This window comes from Mauremys reevesii, linkage group 6 (genome assembly GCF_016161935.1).
Source record: "Mauremys reevesii isolate NIE-2019 linkage group 6, ASM1616193v1, whole genome shotgun sequence".
NCBI lineage: Eukaryota > Metazoa > Chordata > Testudines > Geoemydidae > Mauremys > Mauremys reevesii.
The window spans coordinates 23,041,775-23,061,945 of record NC_052628.1 but is presented as its reverse complement, the minus strand read 5'-3'; the positions used below and the strand labels follow the sequence as shown (position 1 = coordinate 23,061,945).

General features: G+C 45.1%; 1 protein-coding gene across 1 annotated transcript; it reads right to left on the bottom strand.

Annotated features, from left to right (window-relative positions):
- Nucleotides 1-3,088: 3,088 nt before the first annotated feature.
- On the bottom strand, nt 3,089-5,961 carry RXFP3 (relaxin family peptide receptor 3). Its single transcript, XM_039544854.1, has one exon. It carries the CDS (start codon nt 5,513-5,515, stop codon nt 4,226-4,228), a length of 1,290 nt encoding a protein of 429 aa, XP_039400788.1. The 5' UTR covers nt 5,516-5,961; the 3' UTR covers nt 3,089-4,225.
- Nucleotides 5,962-20,171: the final 14,210 nt, after the last annotated feature.

The window sequence follows — 20,171 nt, the reverse complement described above, 5'->3', positions numbered from 1 at the left end:
CTTGTATAGAGGCACTATGATATTTTACTGTCTTACTATCTATCCCTTTCCTAATAGTTCCTAACATTCTGTTAGCTTTTTGACTGCTGTTGCACACAGAGCTACATGAACATTTTACTTTGAGTCGCAAGAGGATTTTTGTTATAAATCCAGACATGGGCATTTGGAGGAAACCAGTCAGTTGGGCATTCATCCAATGTATTTGAAGAATGTTGCGCAAACAACCTAAGAAATAGCCCAAAGCTGCTGAAGATGTGTTCCTGCCCCCAGTCCCATATCATGGAAGTTAGAGATGGAAGGACCCTCCTGAATCCAGTCCCTTTCTCTATCCATGCAGGATGATTTCCTACATGTTCTAAAGTTCTAGTGAGTGGACTCTTGGCACTTTCCTTGGGCAACAGTGTAATCAAGCTCACTGCTCTGACCAAAAAACAGATTGTTTGAGCAGCTTCTATCCCATACTTGCTGTTTTATTCACTTACAATAACTGTAGATTACCAGGTCCCCACTCAGTCATCTCCAGGGTCTTTGGATCTTCCCTCATCAATTTGTTCCTCCAAATAATTTTTGTTGCTTTCTGAACACTGTGCTATGTCTCTATCATCGTGCTCAGGATGAGAAGGATACCACCAAAGATGTCTCAGCTGTCTGGAGACAGAATAATGGTGCTTTGGTTCAAATGACTGACCCAGTTGCAGCCTGAGCACAGGAGCAAGTCTTAATTCTACGCTGGACTTCACAGGTACGTACAGCATGGGGCCAAATCCTGAAGGACTCTGTACCTCCCTGAGTAAAATTCCCTTTGAAGTCAGTGCAAAGTTTTCCTGGACAAAAACTGAAGGCCTCATGCACTAATCTGTGTCCATAATGGAGGAAAATTGCCCCCCTCCCCCCGAATGCCATTTTATGGAATACTCTCACTCCCCCCCTGCCCCCCTTTCCACCCACTTCAGTCTAACAGGAGTGAATTTCAGAGGAAATGTTTGCTGTAGGCTGATCCCAAAGGTGAACCACAAACACTTAGGCCCTGGAATAAACTGCTGTGCAGTGTGTGGGGTATCCAATTTACAACTGTGTTACTTAGCTCAAGTTAATAACTAACAGCAGCTTGAGTTACAACAGGAGCAAAACCTCTAGTCTAGAAGAATCCATAGAGAGAAGGAAATTCTACCACTCTAATCTGCTCCTTCCCTTCCTTCCCACCCCCACAGTACCCCTCTGTGAGCTCCTCCTGCACTTCCAGCTTCATGGAATTGTAGAGGTCAGAGCAGGGGCAGAAGGGGGCTCCTCCAAACACACAGCAGTAAGAAATGCAATTTAATACCGTCTGACCTGGTGCTTTAGTCTCTCCCCGCCCCAGCCCTGTGGAACTCCTTTCTCTGGGTTCCAAGGGCTGCTGTGTAGGAACAGCACCTGGAAGCACTAATCCTACAAGAGCTAGTGTGGAGCCAAGCATAGAATGGAGACAACATCTGCACCCTGTCTTCTGTGGATCTCCTGAGATCAGTGTGGATCTCATGGTCGTGCTAAAGGAGTAGACCCCTCCATGCAGCAGAGGGACAAACCGGTTCCCCCAGATGAATGGATAAGTAGGAGACTCCATAAGCTGAAACTCCTGGAATTGGTCTTGTCCCGGTCATCCTGGCCACCCATCATTCTCACATGGGTTAGTATGTATTAATTGTGACAAGACGCATATAATGACCTCTTGTGGCACATCTTATATACAGAGCCCAATGGAGGGAAGCATCTTCAGCTATCTAAAATCCACAGCAGTAGATATGAACAAAAATGGACTCATGGAAATGCTGGCAAGTACCTCTATATTCACATTTGTCTGTATTTGGGGGGAAAAAAAACCAGATGAGTCTCATTTTATGATAACACTCTTTCCATTCCAGCAGTGTCTCTGGAGGATATTAAACAGAAACTACTAGAAGTAAACATTTTGAAATCAGCAGGTCCAGATAACTTGATCCAGAAGTTTTAAGAGAGCTGCCTGAGGAGCTTGCTGCACTGTTAAAGTTGATTTTCAATAAGTCTGGGAGCCCTGGGGAAATTCTAGAAGACACAGGAAAGGTAATGTTGTGCCAATTTTTTAAAAGGTAAATGGGATAAACCAGGTAATTATAGGCCTGTCAGCTTGATATTGATCCTGGGCAAGATAATGGGACAGCTGGTAGGGGACTTGACTAATAAATTAAAAGAAGAGTAAAGTAATTAATGCAAATCAACAGGGGTTTATGGAAAATAGATTGTGTCAAACTAACCTGATATCTTTTCTTAGCCCTATGCTAGTTAACATTTGTATCAATTACCAGGAAGAAAACATAAAATCACTGATAAAGTTTGCAGATGACACAAAATATGGGGGAATGGTCAGTAATGAAGAGGACAGGTCACTGATACAGAGTGATCAGGATTGCTTGGTAAATTGGGTGCAAGCAACGTGGTTTAATATGGTTAAATGTAAATATATACATCTAGGAACAAAGAATGTAGGCCATACTTATAGGACTGGGGACTCTATCCTGGCAAGCAGCGACTCTGAAAAAGATTTTGGGGTCAGGGTGGATAATCAGCTGACCACGACTTCCCAGTGTGACGCTGTGCACAAAAACGCTAATGCAATCCTGGGATGAACAAACAGGGGAAGCTCGTAGGAGTAAAGAGCTATTTTACCTTTGCCGGCACTGTTGTGACCACTGCTGGAATATTGTATACGGTTCTGGTACCCACAATACAAGAAATATATTGATAAATGGGAGAGAATTCAGAGAAGCACCACAAGAATGATTAAAGGATTAGAAAACATGCCTTGCGGCAGTGGTTCTCAACCAGGGGTATGTGGGTACACAGGGGTCTTCCAGGGGGACATCAATTCATCCAGATATTTGCTAGTTTTACAATAGACTACATAAAAAGCACCAGTGCAGTACAAACTAAAAATATCATACAATGACTTGTTTATACTGCTCTACATACTATACACTGAAATGTGAGAACAATATTTATATTCCAAGTGATGTATTTTGTAATTCTATGGTAAAAATGAGAAAGTAAACTATTATTCGGTAATAGTGTGCCGTGATAATTTTATGTCTGATTTTCTAAGCAAGCAGTTTTTAAGTTAAGTGAAACTTGTGATATGCAAGACAAATCAGACTCCTGAAAGGGGTACAGTAGTTTGGAAAGGTTGAGAACCACTGCCTTAGAGTGATAGGCTCAAACAGCTCAATCTATTTAGCTTAACAAAGACGATAAAGCCAGCTTGGTTGGCTGCATCCTATAAGTACCTACCTGGGGAATGATTGGATAATGGGCTCTTGAATCTAGCACAGAAAGTTATAACACAATCCAAGGGCTGGAAATTTTGAAGCTAGACAAATTCAGACTGGAAATATGGTGTAAATTTTTAACAGTGTGGTTAATTAACCATTGGAACAATTTATCAGGGCTCATGGCTGATTCATCATCGGCGACAATCTTTAAATCAAGATTAGCTGTTTCTCTAAAAGATGTGTTCTAGGAATGATTTTGGGGAAGTTCTATGGCCTGTGTTCTACAGGAGGTCAGACTAGATGGTCACAATGGTGCCTTCTGGTTTTGGGCTCTGAATATTCAGCCCCTTTCAAATTGGCAGTGCAGTGGTTTAATTCCTTCTAAGCAATGGTCAGTTACAGATACAGTACCCCATTAACCACAATGGATCTACAACAGTGGCTGATGGTAGGACATAACATTTCACGGCTAGGGCAAAGTTTATAGTTACAGGTAATAAAATAGAAAAAGGCCCCTCCCCTTTTCAGCAGTGCCCAGCTCCCAAACATCAGTTACTCCTGTTCTTGTTTATCAATGAGAATCATGTTTGCTTTGGCAACAGGCTAAGTGCTGCAGTGAACACCCCACGAACAGCCTTCTCTGGAGCTGTGCTAGAGCCAGGGCTATAGTTGCTTGCATTTACAGTGAGTTGTGCTTAGTACCCCAGTTCAGTGCTGGGAGAGGACAAAAGAAGCCAGGTCCCCCGCAACCTGGCCTATGAGGTGACAGATAGAAAGTCCTGGCTTGCTTCCCACACACCTCAGCCACCTCCTCTGCAGCTAGGAGATTCACTGAGGAGGCAAGGGACACCCGGACGGTGCCTGGATCTGGATGTGGCATCGCTCCAGCTGCAGTCTCACCGCTCAGTGCTCCCTCAACCTCCTCATACAGTCCCCGCTGCGGCTCAGCAGCGCTGCTCGGCGGAGCTGCTGGGCAGCACGTCCCAGCGGCCGCTGCACACCACCACGCCGGGCGGGTAGTAGAGGAGCTCGGGCTGGGGGGCGGCGGCGGGGGGCAGCGGGCTGGCGGGCACCAGGGCGCGCAGCGCCTGCTCCTCGGGCTCGGGCTTGGTGGTGGCGGTGAAGGGGCGCGTGGCGGTGAGCGAGGGCGAGGCCAGGCGCCAGAGCAGGCGGCGCAGGGCGGCGCGGAACTCGCGGCGCAGCAGGCAGTAGAGCAGCGGGTTGAGGCAGCTGTTGCAGTGCGCCAGGCACACGCTGACGGGGAAGAGGTAGGCCTGCGAGAGGAAGTACTGCGGGCTGAAGGGCGCCACGTTGAGCTTGACCAGGACGCCCCAGGCGGTGAGCGCCTGGTTGGGCAGCCAGCAGAGGAAGAAGGAGAGCACCACCACCGTCACCGAGCGGGTCACCTTGGCCCGCCGCTTGGGCCCGCCGCAGGCCCGGCCCACGTGGCGCTCGCCCAGGAAGCGCAGCAGCAGCAGCGAGCAGAGGCTGATGACCGCCAGCGGCACCAGGAAGCCCAGCAGCACCTTCTGGGCCTGGTAGAGGCCCAGCCAGAACTGGGCGCTCTTTCCCCGGGCCTCGGGGAACTTGACCAGGCAGAGCTCCTCGTTGAAGACGGTGGCGGTGGTGGAGAAGATGGCGTGGGGCAGGGAGGCCAGCATGGCCGCGCCCCAGATGAGGAGGCAGAGCCACTTGGCCGAGCAGCACCCGGCGCCGCCCCGCCGGCTGCTCAGCGCCGAGGCCACGGAGTGGTAGCGGGCCACGCTCATGGCGGTGAGGAAGAAGACGCTGGCGTACATGTTCATGGCCGTCACGTAGGAGACGATCTTGCACATGGCCTTGCCGAAGAGCCAGGTGAAGTCCAGGGCGTTCTCCACCGCCCAGAAGGGCAGCGTCAGCACGAACTGGAAGTCGGTGAGCGCCAGGCTGGTCACGAAGAGGTCGATGGAGGATTTCTTCCAGCCCTGCTTGCTCTTCATCAGGTAGAGCACCAGCAGGTTGCCCACCAGCCCCAGGGCGCACACCACCGAGTAGACGCTGGAGATGACGATGCGCAGGACGGCGGAGCTGCCCCCCTGCAGCCCGTCGGCTCGCTCCAGGTTGATGCTCCTGAAGAGCTCCTGCAGGGACTCGTTGGTCCCGTTGCCGAAGTGCCCGGCCAGGGAGGCTCCTTCCCCGGCTTCCTTTAGGCTGACGGCGAGCGAGCAGTAGCTGGGCTCACACGGGGCGTCCATCCCATGGCAAGAGGGGGCTGGAGGGAGCGGGTCTCTCTCCTCCTCTCCCGCCCAGAGGCTGCGATCAGGAGCTACGCTCCGGTGGCTGGCACGGGTCCCCCTCGCCCGCAAAGCACATGCTCGGCACGTAGTCCGGCCCGGGATGCAGCAGCGCAGCCAGCCACGAAGCCCAGCGCGGCGGCTGCCGCTTCAGGTGCCCAGCGCCGGCAGCACCCGCAGGGAGGCGCTGGCAGGCGGCGCGCCCCTTCCCGTGCCCGCCGTGGGGCACATCAGGCTGAGCAGAACGAGCCCAGACCCCCAGGGAGCGGGCGGCGCTGCCCCAGGGAGACTCCAGCCCCGCCGGGCTGCGGTGGGACACGGAGCCGCCTCTCGCTGGTCCCCGTCCTGGAGGCGCCCACCTGTGCTCCGCTGCCGCTGCCTCTCTAGGCGCGTCTGTCCTCCCCGCGGCTCCCAGCCCGCACTGCCGCCTCCCGTCGGCTCGCCCGGCTTATATTCACCTTCTGCCCCGCTTGAGCGGGCTGAGGTGCGTGCGCAGCGGCCGGAGCTCTCCGAGGTCCTTACAGGGGCCAACCCCGGCTGTGCTCAGTGCCCGCTCTCTCCACCTACCTGCCTGCCAGCCAGCGGCACATCCGCGGCCGCGGAGCTCGGCGGGCCCCCGAACCAAGACGTGAACAGCTCACACTCCCCCGCGGCGCGCGTGTCTCCCCCCAAGCGCCCTCTCCGCTCGCCTTCCCGGAGAATCCCCGCCCGGACTTGCCTTTCCCCAGCGCTGGAATGTCATACGTTGGAATTAGCTGCATTTAAAGAGTATCTGAGATCCAGAAGAAAAATGCAGCCCCTCCCCACTTTAAAAAGCCCTTCACCTCTATCCCCCACGCTTTAAGACGCACCGATCTTTTCTATTTATCCTAAAGCAGAACATGTCATGGGAAGTGGAAACCAACCCATCCTTCCGTTCTCTACACAGAATTTATAGATATAGTGAAATGTATCTTGGTCTAAGGAAACTGGTAAGCTGCTCCTCCTATGTGCACCAAAACTTTTTTAAAATCTGTAGTCCAGTTGCAAGTTTGCATTTAGTTTAAACAAGCACAGAGCTTGTTTATCATTCAACGTGTCTGTGCCACAAACTGATGTACATCCCTATTCTTTGTTCTCTTGTGTAACTAATTCTGTTCCTAATGGGGTGCAATATTTATTGCCAGTATTATTTTGTTTACATGATATTTTACACCCACCGAAGACTTTTCAATCTACCAGAGTCCATAAATTCTTGTGGGTTTAGACAATGCAGTTTAATGAAAAGCTTTGCAAATGTTTTGGATTATTAACAAAACCAACCTATCATTATCAAATGTTCCCATAACGGGTGGATTCCTTGGAGGGATGTGGTATTTCATTTTGTTTAGCTACAGAATGAATCTAAAATTATTTGATCTTTCTTCCCCTCTTCCTTTTTTTGCGAGCAAGCAATACAACTCGAAAACGTCTCAGAATTATTTTTCTGTAATGAAAGGTAAATGTGTTAAAACCACAGATTAAATGACTAAATATTAAATGACTAAAAATCTTTCTCTCCTTAAAAATAAAGGTTGAACATAGTGGTAATTCTTATCTCTTAATTTAAAATGAGAGGAAAACAGTAAAGATGAACATTAGACACTAGGTCCTTGTAAGGTGGAAAGAATGCAGTAGAGGATTACTAAGGGAAACTGGACAGGGTAGGTGGTCCTGGTTTTGGGTCCTATTGTTCTCCGGCTGAAGTCCATCGGACATTTGCTGTTGACTTCAAAAAGCGCAGACCCTTTGATAGAAAATCCTTATGAATACTTTAACATTGGCCACTAGAGGGCTCTGGAGTTTCAGGGGAAAATAATGCATAACAAAAAAAGGGTTAGAGAAAATCAGCAGCCACGGACAACTCTTCTTACAGACACCAAGAGTTGACAAGAAGTTTACCTTTGACCAGAGCCCTTGAACTGAATAAAACTCTCATGTCCATATTTCATTGTTGTAGTCCCTGAGAGGGTGGGAAAAAGTTTAAGAGGAAGTAGCATCTAGTGTCACGCTTGAGCAACCTTCCCTTTTTATGTCAAATTTTCTCCCTACAAGACACAAATCAAACTACATCTCCCTCCCTCACTGCTAGCACTGTAGTCTCCCCCTGGTATTGGAAACCCAGCTCTGTTCTTTCTGTTTCATATGTCATCAGGAACAAGAAAAGATTCTGGAAAATAACTAAGCTGGCCATTTTGTTTGTGAACTGATATTGCACATGAGGCAGAATAAAATACAGCATGTTCTGTTGCAGGGTACATTGTCTCTGTTCTTGTGGTAGTAAAATATGTTTTTGTCAACAAACTAGGCAAAAGATACTTTGGAAGTGAGTGGGTGGCGGCGTGAGGAAGGGGGGTTAGGAACCCGGTCTGAACATGTTCAGTTATTTTTTTGACCAGAATCCATTCTAAATCAAACATCTGAAGAGCACAAGAGTAACTTAAACATGTCAAGTATTATCCCCATCGTCTGTTAATGTTAACTGATTTGATCTGATTTAGTTTTCTACGCAGACATTTCTGTACCTTCTTACACTATGCCCCTTAGCCATGGAATGTCTTTCCCTAACTGAAGCATACTTAAGACCCACTTCTGCGCTTGTATCTGTAAAAAAAAAACAACAAAAAAAACCAGCCAATAAATAAAGATTCAAGAGGCATATAAGGCGAACTGGCAGTGCTTTTAGAATCTTATTTTAAAAGTTTACAAGTGGACATATGTGTATAAAATAGTATAGATTGTGTCTCTGGCCACCCTTGATGTACTGCCTGTCTCCTTAGGCCCTGACCCTGTATACTCTGAGTTGAAGAGTAGGGGCCTTAGCATGCAAATTCTTGAGGGAGAGTGACTGTGTGTTCATCTATGTACAGTGCCTAATATAATGTGGTTCCAATCTGCATTGGTGTCTCTGAGCACTACTAGAATGAAAATACTATATAATAAGATGCACTGGTATATGTTTCCCATCATTTAGGAACATCGGATGTCCATGAACAGATTATGCAAATGATGTATCCAATTTTCTATCCATCTAGCCTGATTGGCAAGACTGAGACATGGACAGTCAGACCTAGTGGTCGAGCAGGAGTCAGGCTTAGTCAGGTACCAGGAGGTCAGAGTCCAAGATAGGCTAGTAGGCACAGTCAGGAGGCAGGTGGGGTCAGGTTACTGGTAGGTCAGAGTCCAAGTTAGACCAAAAGGCAAACTGAGAGTCAGGGGCCAGGAGACAGGCAGTGTCAGATTACCGGGAGATTGAGGTTGGGCACCAGGTTACAGACAGTAATCAAATGGCGAAGTTGAGGACAAACCAAGGTTGGAAGCTGGAGTCTACGGTCTGTCGCAGGCAAGGTCTGGAGTAGAGATGGGCAGGTAGTCTGTGTCGTTGCTCAGACAGCTCCTCTTCACGGCTTCCTGGTTTAAGTACTGGTACCAGCCAAGCAGTGGGCTACGAGGGGCTGCCACTGAGGTCCTGCGGGCTGGTACTTACTGCCAAGCTCAGCCTCACAAGGTCGTCCTGCAGGAGCCTAGCCAAACCCTTGTGTGGTGATGCAGAGATGTCAGAACCCTCATGCTCCTGGGTTCCAGCCCTGCAGGTTCTAACCTAGATAATCAAAACCTCTCTGTAATGTACTTGGTCAATTATTCACTGCTGCATATTGGGGGAAATTATTTCCTGACATCTGTGGTACTATTCTGACATTGTCAAGCATGACATTTTATTACCTTGCCTTAACATTGGCCAAACGTTATTGCGCACAAAATTATCCAGCACCCTTTAAAACTCAGTTACCATGTGTGACCCTTTGACCTTCTAGAGTATAGAAGTCCACAGTCTGAGGACATGCTGTGTAAAGAAGTGCTTCCTTTTATTTCTTTTACATATATACAGATATACTGGCATTAGAAAAGGTTTACAGAAGGGCAACTAAAATGATTAGGGGTTTGGAACGGGTCCCATATGAGGAGAGATTAAAGAGGCTAGGACTCTTCAGTTTGGAAAAGAGAAGACTAAGAGGGGATATGATAGCGGTATATAAAATCATGAGTGATGTGGAGAAAGTGAATAAGGAAAAGTTATTTACTTGTTCCTATAATATAAGAACTAGGGGCCACCAAATGAAATTAATGGGCAGCAGGTTTAAAACAAATAAAAGGAAGTTCTTCATACTGCACACAGTCAACTTGTGGAACTCCTTGCCTGAGGAGGTTGTGAAGGCTAGGACTATAACAGGGTTTAAAAGAGAACTGGATAAATTCATGGAGATTAAGTCCATTAATGGCTATTAACCAGGATGGGTAAGGAATGGTGTCCCTAGCCTCTGTTTGTCAGAGGGTGGTGTTGAATGGCAGGAGAGAGATCACTTGATCATTACCTGTTAGGTTCACTCCCTCTGGGGCACCTGGATTGGCCACTATCGGTAGACAGGATACTGGGCTGGATGGACCTTTGGTCTGACCCAGTGCAGCCATTCTTATGTTCTTATGTTACATCTCTTCACCCTCTCCCATGGTCAGTGGGATGGAGCTACATCCAGGTAATATTCTTCATTATTAAAAATTTAATTTGCATATTTTAGTCAGAAGAATCCTAAAGTACTTCACCAAAATTAAGCCATTTCCAGAGTAAAAGCCAGTAGGTGTTTAACAGTGTTTCATAGTATCGTAGGACAGGAAATGAAGAAGGATAACTCCTATAGTGGAAACTGAAGAAGAACATTATATACGGAAGGTGGAAATGCCTAGGTCTGAATATGGCCACAGCAAGTCTGATCTTGTGAAAAGTCAAGGTCTCCTTTCCGGCATGCAGATCCTTTAGTCCTATATCCAGGGCATTGTTTCAGAGCTTAGTCAAAATTAAGAGTACAACAAACAAGTCTCTTCATTTTCTTAAGAGTTGTTCAATTTTCCCTTTAGTTAATCTTCCCCCCACCCATTTGCAAGTAGCAGTCAAGGTGTCATCTTTATTTGGGCCAGTTAACATCTTCCACAGCCAATATGAATGCCAGGAACTAGTAGGACACAGTATGCAAAATTGGATTTTTTACCATGCTCTCTGAAGATTTAAAGCCCTATTCTGAGCACACAGATCTTCTGTAAGCCCAATTTTCACATAATTTAAATGGGAAAAAGACAGAAACTGTCCCTTGTGTGAAATGAGTTTTATTCCACTTGCATATTTTCCTGCCAAACATACTTGGTTGGTACACTATAGAGACTAAACTGTAATGAAGTTCCAAAACAAGGAGGGGACACAGAACACCGGGGCTGGGTGGGGAATTATTAAGAAGAAAGATGTAAGTATTCATAATGCTAGCCAGTCAAATAAGGCACGTGGGAGTTGTGCTAACTGAATATGAGCTAAAGCATCTCTTGGCAGCACTGACATTTCTGCATATAAGGATGGCTGTCTTAACCGGTTACACAGACTTTATGTTTGTCCTCTGTACAAGTTTCACCCCAACAGACTTCCTTTAGCCTCAGGTACTTCTGTCTTCTGCTTTCATCTCTTTTTGACCTTGGAGAAGCATTTTTAGAACAAGTGAAAGGAACATGCTAGAGTTGGAAGAATAATTAAAAAACTGAATAATTTATTTGAAAGTAGTGAATGAATTATTTGTGAATACATTAATCAACCCATTTCTCTACCTGGGGGAAAATTTGTTAAAAAAATCATCACATTTAATTGAAAAAATATTGCAAAATTCATTAGATAAATTATTTCCTGATTATTATTCTACCCTGTCCAGAAGACACTACTCTTCATTTACTCTTCACATGCAGGAATGCAATTCAGGACCTTTCAGAACATGTAACATTTTTTTTTCTTTTTCATCAAAATATCAGTGTAGTTTGTAGTAACATGTGCATAACTGGTCTAGTCTATTTTGTACTTGTCAGGCTGAGTGAAGATCAGACATATGTAAACTCTTTTCAGTAATCAAAGGTGCCACTGCATAAACCTGTTAGCCCCTACAAACAAGCTTAATTTGATACATGTAAGTAGTCCCATAAATGTCCCTGTGCATAAAAAATTGCAGAATCCGGGTCAGGGTCTGAAACAGTCCAAGCCCCCTGACACACAGGGAATGTTGCAAAGCGTATCCATGTACTAAGGCTTTTGGAAAGGGAGAGAGTTGGTGGAAATGAGGCTTGTTTGAGGGCGCAGTAGTCTATAGGGGGCCGTTCAGCTAGTGAAGGAAGATAAGCAGCTGGTTTTATTATTTAGCTCCCGAACCTAAGTCCAAGGCACCTAACGTGCTTTTTGGTCCATATCTTATAAAGCTAAAGTAATTAATCTCTGGACTACCCCCATTCAGTCAGATCCTCAGTGGATGTCAATCAGCATAGTTCCACTGAAGCCAATGGTGCTTACACTGATTTCCACAAGCTGAAGAATTTGGCTCATTCACATCAGTGGAATTACACCAGAGATTATTTTTGTCCATTGAACGCTTTAAAATTGGCTTTCAAATATGCTTTAAATATGTTTGTTTAATATAGTCATTTTCATCCTATTTATTCTGAAGGATTCCTACTATTTTCCACTTCCTTTTGGACCTCCTCCAAAGACAGGGTATTTATTATTATAATTGCTCATAATTACTTGTCATTATATTTAAATACAAAAAATTAACAGGCCAGGCCACCCTGAGACTGCTTATTGTGACATTTTTATAGCTGTGAAGGATTGCTTTCCTCCCATTATTGAAGAAAAAAGTAATAACATTAAAGGTCTTGAATGGACTTAATTAAAAAGAGTAATTACCATAGGTTGCTCAGATGGGATCTGAATAATTCAAGGCTTTATTTTCTCCATAGAATTCTGCTCTATGAGTAACTCCTTTAACAGCGATTTCCCTAGCATTTATTTATTTAAAGGAACGGGACCTTTTTTATTTCTATGACTCTCTACTCTGGCTTTGAGAAGCTTTGATCTCTCTGCCTTGACTGTACTAAGGCAATAATTGTTAACAGCTGAAGTTTTACCACTCATCTGTATGTTAAAACTCCACTTTCCCTCCTCCCCTTATTGAGGGCCAGAAGTTTAAGTGGGACTTGGTGCAATAAGTCTCGGCACAAGAATGCATTTCACCCCCAAAAACCCCTTTTTTGGGGTATAGAAAGGAGATGTACATAAGATGTTCAATACAAAACCTCTCTCCAAGATGAGACGGCAATCAGCATATCCCAGGAAATGGATTCTTGGTGAACTTTAAAGGACACTGGCAGTAAAGCTTGGCAGAAAGTTTTATTTGAATATTTAATTTTTAAATTAATTTACTTTGGTTACACTCACGCCCCTTTTGTCTCTGCTTTATAGGAACATTCATGTAAACAAGTTTTAATGGCATAAATCTTCCTGGGTGGCTAATGTCACAGTTACCTGTTGTAATATGAATTGGAAACACGAGTTAAATTTGCAAGTATGAATAATATTGTCAGCTGGGGTTTCATATTCATCCAAGCAGAGAACACAAATAACACCATGTGTTTTAACTTAGTTGTAACCATGTACAACTAACCAACAATGCTTGAACAGTGATGGAGGATTAGCTGATTACTGAGTTACAAAACCTCACTGAATATTTTCTGTTTTCCCATTCATTTGTTATTTGAATGTGCTCACAGATATTTCATGAGCAGAACACGAGGCTAACTTTTTTTGCACATAAATTATTAATTGTGCAAATTTGTAAATCGTTTACTCAGCCCTGAGAGTATTTAGAATCATCACAGATTAGTTACCAATGTCCTTTCCAATGTCCTTCATGAACAGTACTGAACCAGAAGATAGAAAGGAAAGAGCTCTACCAGTGTCCATCATCTGCAATTGCCAGATGTTGGTTGTGCTGAATAAACAGTAGTATCCCCAACTAAGAACAAGGAAAACAAGATTAAAAAATATCATGCCCAAAGTTTCTCTCTAAATGGATCTCAAAGAAGAATAGCTGCATTTGATTGGGGAGCGATAGCTCAGTCATTTAAGCATTGGCCTGCTTAACCCCAGGGTTGTAAGTTCAATCCTTGAGGAGGCCATTTAGGGAACTGGGGTAAAAAAATCTGTCTGGGGACTGGTCCTGCTTTGAACATGGGGTTAGACTAAATGACCGCCTGAGTCCCTTCCAACCCTGATATTCTATGATTATCCAGATAATCTGTTATATAGCCCTTGTGATAGAAAGGCGCAGGGCCGGCTCCAGACCCAAGTGCACGCTTGGGGCAGCATTTTGCCGGGAGGGCAGCAGGCGGCTCCGGCAGACCTCCCGCAGGCATGACTGCGGAGGGTCCGCTGGTCCGCGGCTCCAGTGGACCTCCCGCAGACGTGCCTGCGGAGGGGCCGCTGGTCCTGCGGCTTCGGTGGAGCATCCGCAGGCACGCCTGCAGGAGGTCCACCAGAGCCGTGGGACCAGCGGACCCTCCTCAGGCACGTCTGTAAGAGGTCCCCTGGAGCCGTGGGACTGGCGACCGCCAGAGCGCCCTGCTTGGGGCGGCGGAATTCCTAGAGCCGCCCCTGGAAAGGGGCTATCTACCTCTTCACTACAATTAGGGCCAGCATTGAAGTATATGGGAATCTTCCCACTAATTCTGATGTTCACTTTGTAGTAGCTCCTCCCTATTGAACAATAGAAGTGACAGTGGTTCTTTGTCCAGTCTAATTTTAAATGTCTCCAAGGATGGGGCTTCTACCACTTCCCTTGGGTGACTCTCCCAGCCCTATAGATTTTACTAAAAGAAGTTTGAACTGAGATTCAACCTACATTTCCCTTACTTGCTTTCACCCTGTTTCTTCTGGGAGAGCAATTCCTCTCCCTCCACAGTTTTTACACCCTCCAAATCTGTAGACCGTTACCAGATTCCACCCTCCCACACTTTAATTATCACCTAGCCATGCTATTCATATTTAACTGTTTTAATCTTTTCTCATGACCAATGCACTCCACTCACACCCTGGATCACTTTCGTTGCTCTTTTCTGACCTCCCTTCCGTATGTCTATGTTTGTTTAATTCTGAGTTTCCCAAAACTGCACTTACTTTGTCGTAACCATACAGTGTATCTTATGGATCCCTCTGCATTTTCTGTACTTTACAATTTCTGTTGGATTATAAAATTTGAAGGACTTTTTTTCTAGTGTGAAAGGGTTTTCCTGCATTAACAAAGACCCCAGGCTCTTAGGTTTAGCTCTTCCAGAACAAGGGGTCAGGCATTAACTCCTAATCACTGGAATTTGCATTTCGTTATGTGTGACTGACATTGTAAAAATTAGAATTTTTTTTTACAGCCACAGAAATAGGGTGACCAGATGTCCCAATTTTATAGGGACAGTCCTGATTTTTGGATCTTTTTCTTGTATAAGCTCCTATTACCCCCCCTTTTCACACTTGCTGTCTGGTCACCCTACACAAAAATGACCTCTTAAAAAGTGTTTCTTTGGTCTCTCAAATCATTGCACTTTCCAGATTCACTATGATAGCTCTTGTCTTGGCTCAGAGAGCACCACATTGTACTCTTCTCTTTGTTTGGGTTGTATTTCTCAGTCCGTTTCCCCCACCACAGAATCTCTTATAACTTCCACCTGCCAGTTTCTTCTATATCTAGTCTCAGCACCTGATGGTTCTTCTTGACTCCTGATTGCTCTTCCTTCTTGTCTCCCTGAAGGTCCTTACTCCTGATTCTGTAGGTTCACTGCCCCTTGATCATCATCCAGGATGATATATGGTATATAGGCTTGTAAGCCCTGTGGCCTGAAGCCTAGGAGAGAAGAGAGATAGCTGAGTGAGCTCTCTGCTGGAATCTATTGGAGAGCAAGGGGAATTGACTGAGTGAGGCAGTACCTCATTTAAATGTCAGCTGTGCTCTCGAGGGTACCTCATTTACATATCAACTACATCCTTTGCTGTCATCTGGTGGAGAGCCAGGGGAGTCAAATCAGCAAGGCAATATCTCATTTACATGTTAACTGTGGATAGATTCCAGACATTGGGGTAGAATTCAGCTAAGTTTTGTACTTGGGACTGATATTTTAGAGATAACTGTGTTAGAAACCACCTGGGCAAAGCCTGGACAATAACTGGGTTCGGGGTCACCCCGATGATGTTTACTGAGATTGAGTAAGAGACTCTGGACAGAATGAGGGTTTAAAGGAAAAGAGATTGAATGTTCCTGGTTTCTTGCTGGGAACACCTTTCTGGGTGATAGGAGTCTGGGGAGTTCCTTGTGCCACTGATCACCTTGTACCTAACAACAGCTGAGCTGAGAACTAGTTGCCTTATTTAAACAGAGCTCAGCAGTGAATCCAGTCATCAGGTAGTGGAAAGTGGACAAGAAAGCCTAGTAGCAGTTCTAGTCACCTGGCCAGCAGAGGGCAGTGCAAAGGCTTCAGCAGGATAGCAGCAGACTGAGGGCAGTTGTGTGGACTGTGCTCAGCAGAGGAGTTTGAACATCAGTGTACACTGGCTTAAAGACTCTGGTGAGGCCTCCCTGTCCTAGCTGCTTAAATCATTCTATTAGGACAGGTGGTAGAGCCTCAGAGTTGCCTAAGAATAATAGAATATCAGGGTTGGAAGGGACCTCAGGAGGTCATCTAGTCCAAACCCCAAGAAGCAGGGACCCTGGAGCCACAAACTGTGAGTGGGAGTCTCGGTGGCAGAAAACCTGCTTTAGCCACTCAGGCTCCAATTGTTCAGGAAAAGGACCCATGCACCCTGTGGTAGCAGGCGGCAGAAAGTATTACAGTGCAAAGTTTGTCCAAGTTCACCCTGTCCTGTACCTTTCCTTTCCCCAATAAAGTTCTTTTGTTGAGACCTCTGTCGACTGTGCTTGCAAGTGGGGACAGATGAGCCAGAGTGGATATAGGTTCCCAGATTACTGGGTGAGGGCTCAAGCCAAAGTTAAGCAAATTATAGAGAATCCCCTAGAAGAAGGACCCGGCCCTTGCTGCTGCCAATACCATTGGCACAAGGGTTGCAGGCTGCATGAACTGGAATGTGATCTTTGCTTCCAGCACATGTTTGTTCACATGCTACCCTCAGGTTCAAAATTCTTACCTTGTATTTTTTCCTAAGCCTTTGTTTAACGTGCATCATATCCATCCAGTATCTAGAGCGCTGTCTTAACTATAGATGACTTGTCTTCTCTAATGGCAACATCTCTGTTTAGGTTACCATCATCCTTTCTCTTCCTGTACTGATATATAGCTAGTGCAGGTTTTGTCTATCTCTGCAACTATTGCTTGCAATCAGAATTCCACAGCTTTCACAGGTCATCACAGTCTGAATGCTTTTTGTCAAAAACAGTAAAGCAAAGTATTTATACATAATGCCAAACCAAAAGAAGCCACACAGATACTCCACTCATCTACAGAGAGGTACAACATTATACAGAGGTATAAAATTAATCACAAGTAATACAACAGAAATACAATATAAGAACATAATCAGTCAAAAATCAACACAGGGAAATAATACATGGGGAATAATGAAATTACACTACCAAGGGCAAGACCGAGAGATACATATGACTTCACATGGAGAAAGGGACTGAAGTTTTGGAAATGTTCACACTGCCCGGGGTGGGGTGGGGGGTAGCAGTCCTTTATTTTCTCTGGGACAAGGGGCCAAACTTCTTGCAATCCATCAAAAGCCCTCTTTCAGCAATGGGGCATTTCATGATTTGCTTCCAACTTCAGCCATATCCTTTCTTTGATGGATGCTCCTTGTGATCTCAGGTGAATGATATTGGTTGAGTGTTAGCCTCTGTCGTGTTTCATCTCTCAGCATGTGAGCAAGTATTTCTTGCCCATCGGACTAGCTCATGAATTTGGATATGCTTTTCCTTTTACATTCTTCTGGCAATTAATGAATTTTCTCCTTCGAGGCTAGCGCTCTCAGGCAAGCTCCTGTTGCTTCTTATTCAGCCTTGTTTTCAAGCTAATGACTCACTTTTCACTGCCTCATTGCTGGCTGATTCTCAAACAAAAGACGCTTTTTAGTCTCTCCCATCTCCCATCTTCAAAGATCCATGCCTTTCCCTACTGCTTCCTTCGACAATTCATGACTTCCCCTCTTCTCTCTTCCTAGTCAGAGCTTTTTTATTAGAATGAGAGAACCCTGAAAAAGGCTGGTTTGCAGTTTCAGTGCTCAAGTGGGGGATGTATATGTGTCTATTATACTTAACAGGTCTACAAATACAACATGAGAAGTGCACAATTTGGACAATGTTAACTAGCTAATTTGCAGCACCTCTCCAATCCCTTACTAAGAAGCTAGTCTGTCGGAAGTACTTACATGACCCCCATTTCTAAGGTGTTGGGGCACCTCACAGTCTCTAACATATTCATGCTCACAACACCCTGTGAGGTAGGGAAGTGCTGTTTTCCCCATGTGACAGTTGAGGAACTGAGAGACTTTCCCAAGCAGAGCCATGCTTTGGAGGGCTCTGTGGGCCAGTGCGATTGCCTGGCGTGGTCAGTCCTGGAAATGACGGATTCTTCACTTCTTCCCCTGGCCCTGCACCCCCCTAGGGATGGTCCTGTGCCCAAGTCACATAGGAAATCTGTGGTGGAGCAGGGAGTTCTATCCTCTATCCTTTATCCTTTATCGTGCTAACTTCTGGACCATGCTTCCTTTTCTAGTCCTTGCTTCTGCTTACCTTGCTGTCCTCTTGCACTTTAGATCATTTACTTCAGTGCAGTCTTCTCTTTTCTCCAATCAAATAATTCTAGAATAATAACAGGGACCATGTTTGGAATGTTTCCTCCAACAGTCTGTATGTGCTGTCAGAACACTGAGCGCTGCAAACTGCATCAGGCCCCTGTGAAGCAGGTAGATATTACTGAAGTCCTTTTGGAGATGAGTAAATAACGGGATACACTGGTTAAATGAAATTTTCAATGTTGCAAAGCAGATTAGTGGCAGAACTGCAAACAGAATCTTCAATGATTTCTGACTCCCAGGCCCCTGTAGTCATCATTATACCACACAATATTTCATTATTAGTATTTTATTTTATTAATAATGTTTATTACATTAATGCCTAAGGGCCAACCAAACACAGAGTAGAAGATGGTCTCTGCCCCAAGGAGCTTACAGTCTAAATACATTATTTATATATAACAGATCAGACACCACAGGCACTGAAACCAAGGGTGCCACCGCACTCCCTGGCTTGAAGTGGCAGTTTGGTTCAATGGCTCTCAGTACTCCCCCCCCCACCCCGCTACAAATTGTTCCAGCTCCCCTGTCAGGAGCTATGTATTAAAATAAGGAAATGACATTATAGTGAACAAACCTTCTCAAGAGTGCTGCTGATAATCATATACTATATAATATTGCAGTTCTCCTATGTAGCCTCATTGTGTATTTCCATTAACTAGCAAAATACACATTAAGACTCATTAATCAAGTATCAGTTTTCCTTTGTAAACATATCTTGTTTCTCATGACTGCAAGGAGCTGCATTTCCTACTGGCTTGAAAGCTTGCATTTTAGCACATTCCTAAGGCCTGATTCTCTGGAGCTTCATTAGACAGCTAAACTGAAGTGACTATTTTCCTCTCAGTTGGCTTTGCCTGTTTCACACCGACTGAAATAAGTGATAATGCGACCTGAAGCAGAGCTCTGTGTGAGTTTCAGAGTGTGTCTCTCTCCCCAACAGAAGCTGCTCCAATGAAAGATGTTCCCTCACCCACCTTGTCTCCCTAATAAGCGATAATAAGCATAAGTTGCCAGAAAATCATTAAGCACCATATTGCACCATCAGTGTTCGGCAGAAGCGCCCATTAAAATTAATGAGGAGTTCTGCCTGGAAATGAATGGCATAGTATAGCCTTAAAGCTGTGCCTTGGGTAAGTGTGTGTATAGGTAGACGGGGCAATGTGGCAAAACTATAATCCAGATAAAAATGATATGAAATTGTAGTGAAGTTTAAGAGTAGATATCAATGAAGGGTAAAACAAATGACAAGAGTGTTACAATTGTCCCTAAAACAAGCATTACAAACCCAGGGAATTCAGAGTGAAGGTTAAACCAAAAAGAAACCCAAAGATGCTAAGACACCCAGACAACCTTAGCTTTGCCCTCTAGTGCCACCAGGAGGATAAAACATGAAAAAAAAACAGTCTATAAAATCAGTTTAATCTAATCTGGGTTCATAAACACAAAATGTCTTAATAAGCGTTGTATGGTTATTGCATGACATCACTAGAGAGCAGAGTGAAGGGAATCCTACAAGGGCTGCTAGGAATTACTGTTTTCGAGGGCATCTGAGAGTTATAGGCCACTGCAGCAAGGCATGCTGGGACAATTATATAAGCAGCTCCCTTCCCTGTAGAAGAAGCCAGACTGTGGAGGGATCTATAGACAGGGAAGTATAGTATGTCTGAGTCCTGTGGTTTTGATGTGGAAAAGAACCCATAGAAGGAGCACCTTATTTTACTTTGAATCTTGTTGCAAGGCAGGACAGGGGGAAAGTAACCTCTGGGAGGGGAAGTTTTGTTTATTAAAAGGGACTTTGGGCCTTCCCCGCCCACTCCCACCCTACACTTCCAAAGGACCAGGAAAAGGCAAAGCCCTGGAAATGGAAGATTGACGATGTAAAGA

Excerpts from the sequence above, each read along its gene's own strand:
- RXFP3 (XM_039544854.1), bottom strand. The coding sequence starts at position 5,515 with ATGGACGCCCCGTGTGAGCCCAGCTACTGCTCGCTCGCCGTCAGCCTA.